The sequence below is a fragment of the Paroedura picta genome, chromosome 14 (genome assembly GCF_049243985.1).
Source record: "Paroedura picta isolate Pp20150507F chromosome 14, Ppicta_v3.0, whole genome shotgun sequence".
Taxonomy (NCBI): domain Eukaryota; kingdom Metazoa; phylum Chordata; class Lepidosauria; order Squamata; family Gekkonidae; genus Paroedura; species Paroedura picta.
In genome coordinates, this window is record NC_135382.1 from 14,687,391 (window position 1) to 14,699,498 (window position 12,108).

Here is a 12,108-nt window from a genome sequence, read left to right on the forward strand (position 1 = left end):
GTGAGTGAACTGAAGTGGGCTGGATAAAGATATTTTCAGTGAGACAATTACCGAGTGGTTTACTCTGGAAAGTACAGGAAGAAATTATATTGTCCTAGTAGTGTGGTGAGATGTACAGGCAATTAGGAGCCATAATGCAAAGCCTGATTGAATAATATCAGTCACGCTTTGCAGAAAGCATGTTAATATAACCATCATTCAAATTCATGCTCCAACTTCAGTTCAACAGTGGAATCAGATGCCTAAGGAGGCATTCAGCTCCCCCTCAATGACAGTCTTTAAGCAGTGGCTGGACTGATAGTTCTCACGGATGCTTTAGGTTGATCCTGTATTGAGTAGGGGGTTGGACTAGATGACCTATATGGACCCTTCCAAATGTATTATTCTATAATTCTCTGCTGAAAAAAAGATTTAAAGCTTTTATGTAAGTAAAAGTGCATACAGTTGATCATATACCTTGGAGAAAAATGGGAAAGCATCTCCTTCTGTTTTTTTTACTGGTCCCTTGGTTCTCTAGGTTCATTAGAAATAATTGGCTTTAGGTAGATACAGATCTTCATGCAGAGAGATTCAAGAAGTTAGCTTTCCTCCCCAAAGTAATGAGAAGGTGTCAGTTCTTTTTGAGTACTAGCAGGGTATTTCTGTACCCCAAACATTCCACCATGAGTTCAGTAGATTAAGCCTATTTCCTTTCTTAAGATTTTAATAGAATGAACAATAATAGTTGACTTCTCTCTCCTTAGGATTTGGATGATGATGACTATGAATTGGGGAAGCCAAGGAAGCAGAGGATAGTAAGAACACCATCCATAACCAGGGTGGGTGGAAATTAATTTTACTACTTTTAATGGATTTAATGATGGATTTGTACAGGACATATGAGCTATCTATTTAATTTATGTGCAATAAAGAGCACTGTTCTTGTCTTCCCAGTGTGTGGAAGTAAACAACCAGGTAGCATGCACATAGGTAGGCAGTGGATAGATATATTGGTTTTTTATATTTATTACAACAGACAAATCAGATGGCATTTCAGAAAGGTACAGCAAGGGTCTCCAGCCTTTTTGAGCCTGTGGGCTCCTTCAGAATTCTACACAGGGTGCACAGAGCAATCTCAAAATGGCTGCAATAGGAGACAAAGCCACATACATAGAGGATGCCCAAGTGTAGGGGAGAAGAGGGTAATTAAAAATACAATGGGAAAGAGACTTAAGAGAGATCTTCAGTGGTCAGTCTGAAACTCTGTTGGGCAAGAGCCCAATGTAGCCCCCCCACTTTCTAAAAACTTACTGCGCATTCTAAAAATGGTGTTGGCAGACAAACCTCATTTTCCTCCCATTCTCGCACAAGGTTGGCTAACGTAGAAGCCTTGTTGGGTTGCTCATAAAGGAAGTAGAGTATACCACAGAGAAAAACAACACAAAAGCCAGAAGAGAAAGGCTCAGAGTGGATGAAAATGGCAAATGAGTTATGTACTTAACAGTAATATTTTGCTTCAACGTGATTGGAAGATCCCTTGCTGAAATTCCATACTGACACTAAGCATATCTATTTATAGCAGCAAAACTTCAAGCAAAAAGTGGTGGCATTGTTGAGAAGGTTTAAAGTATCAGAAGAGGTAAGCCTGGCTGCCCTAATTCTTCAACAACTTCTTTAACTTTGGGCTTAGAGATGGGCAAAGCAAGCTTTCTGCTAGCAAAATTGCAAAAACATTATGTATTTTTAAAATATAAATACTCCTGTTCTTCTGAGTATCCAAGGACTGGAAGTGTATCCTAAGTATTTTTTTTTTTTACATAGACTGCATATATAGCTGCAACTGGTGCTATCTTAGTTCATTTTTCTTAATTTTTGCCATGTGACAGCTAGGGGAAAAAAGTAAAATGGAAATTGAAAGACTGTATAATTTTAAAAGTGTATTATTTGGGCAGACTCAATATAGAGTCACGCTAAGACTCACAAGAATCTGACCTTTTAGTAATTATTGTGTATTAGTTGTTGCCAATATTATTCACGTTTAAACAAAAATATATTGAAAATATGTTGTTTGTGTGTGATGGAATTACCATCATCCCTTGATGTATATTGTTTTACATACATTTGATTGTAATTGTGCTTTTAAAAACCTTGTCTTCAAAAGCACTGCACTCATTGCAAAAGAGAAAATATTCCACAGAGTTATTTTTACATTGTTTTCCCTCTCTGAAACTTCTTCAGATAGAGATCGGTCTATGCAATCGTAAGCTTTTGGAATTCACTGAAGTGGGGAAATCAGGTAAAATTCTTAAAAAGCTGTTTGTGATTTGTGCCTAGGTTTTTGATTCTGAGCAGGATCCAGCTGAACATATTGCAGAAGCTGAAGAAGACCTGGACCTTCTTTATGACACACTCGATATTGACAACCCAAGTGACAGTGGTCCTGACATGGAAGACGACGAAAGTGTTCTCAGCACTCCAAAGCCAAAGCTAAAGTAAGAGGATCTTACTTTAAGAGGTGGCAGGTTAAAGTAGATGAGTGATTGGGATGTGAGTGTCCTGCTTAGAGCAGGGGGTTGGACTGGGTCATCTAGATCAGTGGTCCCCAACCCACAGTCTGGAGACCAGTACCGGTCCGTGGATCAGTCGGTACCGGGCCGCAGCTCCTCCTCATCCTCCTCCCTGGCTTCTCCCTTGGGGGCTGCCCTGCCACTCTGCCTCCGGCTCACCTTTGGTGCTCTCTGGTGGCTGCCATGGCTGGGGCTCCCCCTCAGCGTAGCACTGCGTAGCTGCTGCTGGCAGCGCCCCCCAGTGGGCGGTGGGAAATCAGGGGTGCCGGCGGGAAAGTGTGGAAAGTAGGGGCTCAGGTGGCAGTGACGTTTCTCGGCAAAAGACTACCCCCCCCCCCGGGCCTCAGTAAAATTGTCAAGCATTGACCGGTCCCCGGTGATAAAAAGGTTGGGAACCACTGATCTAGATGACCCATGAAGTCCCTTTCAACTATATCATTCTATGATTCTAGAATCTGACATTGGTTGACCACTTTGCAAATTCTAAGACCTGCTATTGTCGGGATGGGAGGAGCCAAGCAGGATGAAGGACTTAAAAGTTGGAGAGATCATGATGTTTAAACAGAACAGCATGTAAAGATCCATCAGTGTAGTGTCTACCTAAACCCTCTATCTGGCAGGAATATTATCAGCTCAGGTAGATCCAGATTTCTACCCATTCCTGTGAGAGACACAGTAACTTTATTTACTACCAGGGACAGGGAATAGATGGTTCAAAGTAGAGGATGGAAGAGATTTAGAGGTGTGAAAAGGCTTTGGGTCCCTTTTTAAAAATTAGGTTTATAATTTAGTTGACAATATAGGAATGTAGAGAGTAGTTAGCAGCCAAAGTTGTATCTTTGAGGTTAATGTTGATCTTCTCTCAGCCTCTGGATTCTCACCATGTAAATGTGAGCTGCTTTCAGAATCCAAGAATCTTTCACTAGTTTCCCACTGAAATGGGGGGTTTGAGACAGCTAAAGTCTCAAGGTAGCTATAGTATCAAGAGCCAGCTTGGTGTAGTGGTTAAGAGTGGTGCCTTCTAATCTGGTGAGCTGGGTTTGATTCCCTGGTTTCCCACGTGCAGCCAGCTGGGTGACCTTGGGATAGTCACAGGCCTGATAGTTCTGTTCTCACAGAGCAGTTCTGTCAGAGCTCTCTCAGCCCCACCTACCTCACAGGGTGTCTGTTGTGGGGAGAGGAAGGGAAGGGAACTCTAAGCCACTTTGAGGCTTTTTCAGGCAGTGAAAAGTGGGGTATAAAAACCAGCTCTTCTGCTACTACTTTATCCCAAAAGACAGATTCCAAGATTTCCAAAGTCTCTTTTCAAACTCTGAGACAGAATGCATCCAGTCTTTTTTTTCTCTGGACTTTCAGACCTGAGCAGACTTTATAACACCTTTCCTGTCTTGCTCCCCCAGCCTGTCCGGGGATCCTGACTGGCTGTTAGCTGCTCACACACCAAATAGGATTATTTTGTGTGGTGTTTTCTAGAAAGGGGCAGTAGCTTTGCCCTTTCATTACAGCAGGTTTGACAATTCATCCACTTCCTGTCAGTGAAGTGTTCTGGAACCTGGCTAACCTCAGGAACTTCTTGTCTTCTGAAGGTATGCCAAAGCAGCCTCCTTTGGAATACTGGAAACGGCCAAATTCATCTTTGTGGCTTCTGAGCAGTTTCACGTGGGACTGTATTTTCACAGGCTTGCCATGGAGGGGAGCTAGCAAGTTTTTAAAAGATGCTTCTTCATCCCAAGAGTGCTCCCCCCTCCCGTCACAGAGGAGGCTGATATGGGAGGGGTGAATACTCTTCCTTCAATTCTATTTTTTGCCACCACAAAGAGAGGGCTGTTCAGCAAACTGAAGCAGAAAATTACCTCAGGTACAGACGGTGATTTAGAACGACTTCTAATAATGAAAGTATCAGCCACTGTGTACCATAAATGGCTTTATTAAAGGTATGTACTGAATGCAGGGCAAAAATGAACGAAATGATGATCATTAAGCCTGTCTCCTCTGCTTGGGAGGGGACCATCATACTGCCAGTTTGGTGTAGTGGTTAGGAGTGCGGACTTCTAATCTGGCATGTCGGGTTCTATTCTGCACTCCCCCACATGCAGCCAGCTGGGTGCCCTTGGGCTCGCCACGGCACTGATAAAACTGTTCTGACCTGGCAGTGATATCAGGGCTCTCTCAGCCTCACCCACCCCACAGATTGTCTGTTGTGTAGAGAGGAAAGGGAAGGCGAGTGTAAGTCGCTTTGAGCCTCCTTCAGGTAGGGAAAAGCGGCATATAAGTACCAACTCTTCTTCTTTAGTATAGTGCCTCCTGTGCAGGTTGCCACTAACTCAACTGAAAAGCAAGAAAAGGAAGAGTGGTTCATTTTTTTATGTGATTTTATTTTGATTTTATATTTTATTGTGAACCGCCGTGAGACCTTTTGGCGAATGGCGGTATATAAATCCAATTATAAATAAATAAATATAAATTTTAAGGCAGCTCTGAGGGAAAAGGCCTCATTGCCTCAAACCCACATGAAGAGGGAGGCCAGGCAGCAGATAAGAGGCCTAGGACCCTCTTGGTGAGCCCTGTGCCAGCCCCAGGGATGCTTAAATCAACAGAGAAATTTGTCTTGTCCATGTCACATCTGAACTGCTGGCGATAAAACAAAAGAAAATTGGGAGTCACCGCATGGATGGCCGTCACCTCAAGGGTGTTTCTCATTGATGCCAGCAGTCTCTATTTCCTTCGTGTTGAGATGCATCAGCGTTGGCAACTTCACAAGGAAAGCACCAGTCCTGGAAGGAAATCCCGACACTGAGACTCCCTGACAATGGAAGTCAGAGGTGCCTCCAACATTGAGTGCCGCTCCTTGTTGCTGAGCATGACCAACATCACATCAGTATTAAGAATGCAGTTGATGTTGAGCCACAGCTTACCAACCCCTAGTGCAGTGGCTCTCAACCTGGGGGTCAGGACCCCTTTGGGGGTCGTACAACCCAAAGTTGGTCACGGGGGTCACGGCAGGGCAAGCAGCTTGGCGTGAGATAAGAGTGTTTGTCTGTCTGGAGCAGCGGAAAAGAGCGAGATCGTCATGGTGGGACAAGAGGCAGAACTGAATTAAGAAACCCTGGGAAAAAACCAATTTATATACGATCACGAACAATGGATCTTCATGCCATTGCTTCTTATGCTGGTCTATGACCGTAATAAAACTAACTGAACTGAACATGCCATTGCTCAGTTTTGGTTTAATTTCTGTGAAAGATCACTTGCATCATTTTATGGCTGGGGGTCACCACATTATTACACCACTGTATTAAAGGGTCGTGGCATTAGGAAGGTTGAGATCCACTGCTATAGTGGCTCTGATGATGGTTTCCTGGAGACACCATCACACACGCTGGGGAAATGTTCGAATAAGCACTACATCCCAGTGTGGTGCATACCCTTGGCATTGACAGCCAGCACCAGATCTAATGGTCATTCATCCCCCTGGGCAGAATTTGAGACTTTGCCCCATGGTTCCAACACCCATGACGGCATTGATAGATTATTGGTTTCATCTTTCATTTTTTCTCCTCAGTGAGAGGAGCAGGCAAGAGCAGGAGGGTTGGACCTGTCTCCTCAGCGAGAGCCCATTAGTAAAAAAAAAAAGACAGAATATGCCTCACCTGTTGTGGTGAATTGAAGAAAAGCTTCAGTACTGACCCATTCCTGTGGGATTTGGATCAGACTTTCCTTCAGTGTCACCATGATAGCCATGGGAATGTAGGCTAAATCCTCAAACATTTCCTCACCACTTTTGCACATTGCTGATTCTTCTGTAGACTGCAGCCTCGGCTGCATCTGGAGTTCCCTAGTAAACAATTCTTCATGGCCGTTCCTTAAATCAGGCTGAGCAGTCTGTGCCGGAGTTATTCTGCCATTACTCACTATCCGAATCCTTTGTACACAGTGGCTTATTAAGCATCTCCTCTCATGCAGTACAACTTTTGCTGGCAGTGTCTGGCTGGTTTGGTCAAATGAGGCCTACTTGATGCAGGTGTGGAGATTATAGGAGCACCTGACGGGCCTCCACCTCATAAGCTTTTGTTGACACAGCCAGCTGCATTCCTTCATCTACTGCAGGGGTAGTCAACCTGTGGTCCTCCAGATGTCCATCAACTACAATTCCCATGAGCCCCTGCCAGCAAACACTGGCAGGGGCTCTTGGGAATTGTAGTTCATGGACATCTGGAGGACCACAGGTTGACTACCCCTGAGCTCCCTTCTGTTTCAACTCTCCAAGAAACCAGCTCCCAGCTTCATCTGACGACCTGTCATTGCTGGCAAGAAGGGCCCTGACAGTAGCTATTAAAAGAACAATATATAAAAGTTTGAAGCACAAGAAATGGTAATACCTGCCAGCGACTTATTTCTGGCTTTCTCATCTGTGTTGGCAAATAATATTATCCTACAGATAATAAAAATTGAAGTTAACAAGATTATGAATTCTGGGCCTTGTGACATCCAGTGGTTTACTGTTATATCTTGGAAGAATCTCTTAGAACTGTGTGAGCTGCTGTATTTGAAAGGCACAGTTTGAAAACATAGGTGCAAAATGCAAGATTTCTGGGGAGGGGGTAGGTTCCAAAATATACCATTGCCATCAGTGGTTCAGCTTATATAATAAGAGTTCTGAAAATGTATATTTAGATTCATTATATTAAATTAACATTACGGATTACGGATTGATTATATTCTGACATCAGCCTCTTCTTCCCTGTCATATGTGCTCCATTCATGCAGAAAATAATCTTGACGGCATGGTGTTTCTGAAAACATTATTATTTTTCCAGAGACTGGTTACCATGGGGATAGCTTATCACACTTGCACACTCCCAGGGAAATTTTCCAACTGATTGCCTCCCGCCCCCTGTTGCCTGTTTTGAACAGTATACATCAATGGGAAAGGTCCGTATTATACGGAGAACAGCTCCCAGCATTTAAAATAAGTGAGAGTATATTAAAGGTAATTCTTCCACGTGCATACTTTTTGCACAGCAGTAGACTGCGCAAAGAATACAAAAGAAAGATGTAAACATGCATTTCCCCTGTCTCTCACTCTATATACACCCAGGAGGTCTTATTCTAAGGCAAGCTCCTTGAGCTTTGAATCTACAGTGGCCTGAAAGCTTTAGTTTCTTTAGAGTCTTTGACTAGGCTGCCAGCCCTTTATCCTGTCCCCGTGGTGACCTTCGAGATGAAGCTAAGTGTGAGAGCTCTGTCCTTCAGATGTTTTCAGCCAAGATGAATCTGCAAAAATGGGCTCCTTTTCCTCCATGTCAAGGGATTTTAAAAATGTCTGCTTAACCCTTGTGGGTCAACAGATCTTTTATTGAAATCGCAAGGAAGAAGCCATCTAGCCTCTCTTGTCCCCTAAGTCTGTGTCCCTTCTAGGTATTATGTTTCCATTAAGATGTGAGCTGATTGAGCTGACCATTTTGTTGTTTCCAGCAAAGAAATCCAGTAGCATTTCTGAAGCTTTGATGGTTGGTACTTGGTAAGACTTGGGAGCAATTGAGTCCGTCCTCTGTGCCTGTCCTCTGCCAGGAGAAAAGGAAAAAAAGAAAGTGTGGAGTTTTTCAGTCACAAGCTTCCAAATAAAATACATTTTAACCTTACAATCCATTACCTTAATTTCCTCATTTGGGATTTCTCCCTTTTGTTTGGTAACACATGTTTATGGAGCCTTGACCTGGATAGCCCAGGCAAGCCTGATCTCATCAGTTCTCAGAAGCTAAGCATGGCCGACCCTGGCTAGTATTGGAAAAAGAGCTGGATTTTTTAAAGTTCTGCTTTTCACTACCCAAAAGAATCCCAAAGCCGCTTACAAAACACCTTTCCTCTCCCCACAAGAAACAACCTGTGGGTTAGGTAAGAGAACTAGTTTTTAGAGGGACATTTGGTTTTTTGCATTGTGCTTTGTAGGCCGACTTTTAAAAAATGGCTATTGCTGGCTATTTTAATAGTTGTTTTTATGATGTCTTGATTCTGTGATTAATGTCCTTGGTTTCCAGTGTTCTGGGAGAAGGGCAGGTTTATAAATGTTTTCAGAAAATATGTTCCTAATAATATTTCTGGCACATGTGGTATCAGAAAATACTGATCGGTTCCTTAAAATGTTGGCTAATATACGATGAAAAAGCAATTATAGGCTATATAAATCTGTGGAGATTTTCTTCAACTTCTTTAATATTTTTTGAGCCCCTTAATAGGTGTGTCCGTATTCTAAGCAGCTTTGCCAAATGAATCCTAGCTTGGCGTAGGCTTGACTTGTCCAAAGGTTTGTCATTAACTGGCACTCCAGATAGTCTTGTTTTTTCCTCACTACAGGCCCTACTTTGAAGGTATGTCTCACTCAAGCTCTCAGACAGAAATTGGGAGCCTCCACAGCGTTAAAAGCCAGAGAGAGCCCCCCAGTCCTGTAAGTGGTTTTTTTTGGTCTTGTAAAAATGCAATTCAGTAATGCCAATTCTGGAGTAAGAGCAATTACAACTTTGATTCCATATGAAATTACATTTATTACCTTTCCCTAGTAATTTTGTGCCTGGATGAATTTCCTACCACATACGGGAAAAGAGGTAGGGTTATTCTCACAACATGAAGAAGAAAAAGAAGAGTTGGTTTGTATGCCCTGCTTTTCACTACCAGATAGAGTCTCAAAGCGGTTTACTGTCACCTTCCCTTACTCTCCTTGTGAGGCAGGTGAGGCTAAGGGAGCCCTGATATCACTGCTCGATCAGAACAGCTTTATCAGTGTTGTGGTGAGCCCAAGGTCACCCAGCTGGCTGCATGTGGGGGAGGAGCGAGGAATCAAACCTGGCGCACCAGATTAGAAGCCGCCACTCTTAACTACTACACCAAGCAGTCATCCTTGATATTATATATTTCCATTGATTGCGTATTCATTTTAGTAATGATTTCTCTTGTCAAGGTCAGAAAAGTAACTTTACCAGCTTGGTGTAGAGGTTAGAAGTGTGGACTTCTAATCTGGCGAGCCGGATTTGATTCCCTGCTCCTCCCCCACATGCAGCCAGCTGGGTGACCTTGGACTTGCCACAGCACTGATAGAGCTGTTCTGACAGAGTAGTGATATCAGGGTTCTCTCAGCCTCACCCACCCCACAGGGTGTCTGTTGTGGGGAGAGGAAAGGGAAGGCGACTGTAAGCCGCTTTGAGACTCCTTTGGGTAGAGAAAAGTGACATATAAGTACCAACACTTCTTTTTATTGCCAACTTTCAGAGCAGATTTGGTAATTTAAATATTTTAGCCATTTCCCCCAAAATCCTTTCTGAGATTTCCAGTTTAAATAAAGTAAAATGTAATACAACTGTCAGGTACTGCATGTCTTATCTCCAAGTAGCAAATTTAATTCGATCCCCTGATATTCTACCAGGCCTTGTTACTGATAATAGAAAATTTCTGACAGGCGCTTCCTTGGAGATTCTGGACTTTAGCCTTCTTCCAACAACCTAACATTTTTATCTTGGACCACATGATTACATCCTGCTTTTTACAATCTCATTGGATCCCTTCATCTTACTGATTTATCAGCCTGCTCATATCCAAGGTTTAAAAGTGAGGTTTCACTGGTCAAGGACAAAAGTGTGCAAGGATCAATGAGTCAGCCTGTCCTTAAGGGGATTGCACTCCTCTATAAGGAAGGAGAGGATTTGTAACTTGGGGTTGCTGCTAGATTCTAGCCTATGACTGGAGTTTCAGCACTCTTCATGCCTTTTTTTCAGTTGATATGTAAGCTTTGGTCATTCTTTGAAAAGCATGATCTGGCCACCATGACCCATGCTCTCCTCACTGACTTGTCTACCCACCATTTTCTGTACTGTCTACTCTGCCAGTTAAAACCCTTGGTGAGAATGGAAACAGGGAGAAGGTGTTTATGTCCCTTGTTCAATTTAAGAGCTTATCTAGACTAGAGGTGTGTTCATTATTCCTGCCTGCATTGCGCCTCTCTACTACAGAACATTCTTACATCTTCTTTTATGTCAATAGGAGAATCTTCAGCAAGAAGACACACTGGAAACTGAACAAGTTTCTGCTCTGGATATGTTCCTTGAAAAGCTTCCACCAAGTGGCAGAATAACAAAGACAGAATCTCTCATCATTCCGTCCATTAGGTAAAATCCCTACCCTTGAGAGCTTCAAAACTTCTTTGTTATTTACCTATATGTGTCTTGACCCTAAATGTTTTGGACCCTTGGCCAGTGAACTCTAGCTTACATTGCTTCTGAGCAGCCAATTGTAGTTTTTCCAGACAAAAGGGTATAATTATTTATCATATGGCATGTGTGTAATATAGCTAGGAGATCTTAAGATTGTATGGCTGCTAAGAGAGATCCTAATTGACCATGTACAAATCTTCTTAAGTATTAAGCAATTAAGGTTCTTTCAGCTGTTCAGTTAAAGATACCTCAGTCTCTTTATTTTGTTCCAAGTTCCATGACTCTTTTCTAAAGGTATAATAAGCCTATTTTATTTTGTTTTCCTGAAACTTCCTTCCCCAAACAAGCATTCTGCAACTTATACCTCACAAAGAATTATTTTTATGATGGGCAGGTTGTGATGGAGCTTGATTGCAGTTTATTACTTATACTGTTATTTATTATCAAAACACAAATCATAAAATCTCACTAAGTATTGCAGAAGAAAATAATACCATTAATTTGTTAAAAGCCTGAAACACATAGCAGTCACGATCCTTAAAATCCAGTGTAGGCAGGACTTTTACTTGCAACTTTAAACAAATATGGAGCCAGTGTGATTATTTTAGCCCTGTCTCATAGTTCGTCTACCCTAGCCTCCTATTCTATGTAGGAAATCGAAAGCTAGGAGTACGCTTCCAACAACAGTAGGCTTCCCAGATACCGGCCTATAAACGCCTACTCCAATTCCCAGTTGTCCATGCTTGACCAAGTGAGCAGCAGGAGTAAAATAACCCGCAACATGACAGGCGTTTCCCAAAGAACATTTTCAGCCATACAGATTAGGAAAATTCCTGGAATTAGTAGGGGGAGACTATGATATCACTTCTGGGTAATGTCAGAGCATTGTCACTTCCCCTCTCAAGGTAAGCTCCTGCAGAGCTCCTAGGATTCATGGGTGGAGGCCCGGCAACCCTAAGCAAGAAAGTGTGGACCACTCCCCTATTTATTTAGTCATTTCATTCTATTCTTCCTTCAAGGAGCTCAGGGAGACATACATGGATCTCCTCTCTTCCATCTTTTCCTCACAACAAACCTGTCAGGTTGATAAAACTGCAAGAGAGTGATGGGACTAGGGCTGGACCTGGTAAATTTCATGCCAATCAGGACTAAGCCACAGAAGTGAATTTATTATAAAGACGCTATCTCTAGCATTTTTAGGGACTACCAGAATGACAGGGGGAAGCTGTCTTGAATGGGTTGGTGGCTTGTCCGATGTAGCTTCCTCCGTGCTTTAATGGGATCTGTCTGTGTCGCCCTCTGGGCATGTGGAAGGGAAGTGTGAAAGGTTGGCTCCTTGCCTTTCTCCCTGCTGTGTGTCA

At 42.8% G+C, this 12,108-nt stretch overlaps 1 protein-coding gene across 3 annotated transcripts in view; it reads left to right on the plus strand.

Annotated features, from left to right (window-relative positions):
• The window catches only part of PACS2 (phosphofurin acidic cluster sorting protein 2), a 76,757-nt gene that overhangs the window by 20,484 nt on the left and 44,165 nt on the right, over positions 1-12,108 (plus strand). For all 3 annotated transcript variants that reach the window (XM_077309524.1, XM_077309525.1, XM_077309527.1), the window contains 5 exons: positions 744-818; positions 1,559-1,618; positions 2,314-2,471; positions 8,901-8,991; positions 10,578-10,702. In XM_077309524.1, the coding sequence (XP_077165639.1) occupies positions 744-818; positions 1,559-1,618; positions 2,314-2,471; positions 8,901-8,991; positions 10,578-10,702 (509 nt within the window). The remainder of the gene's footprint in view (positions 1-743; positions 819-1,558; positions 1,619-2,313; positions 2,472-8,900; positions 8,992-10,577; positions 10,703-12,108) is intronic.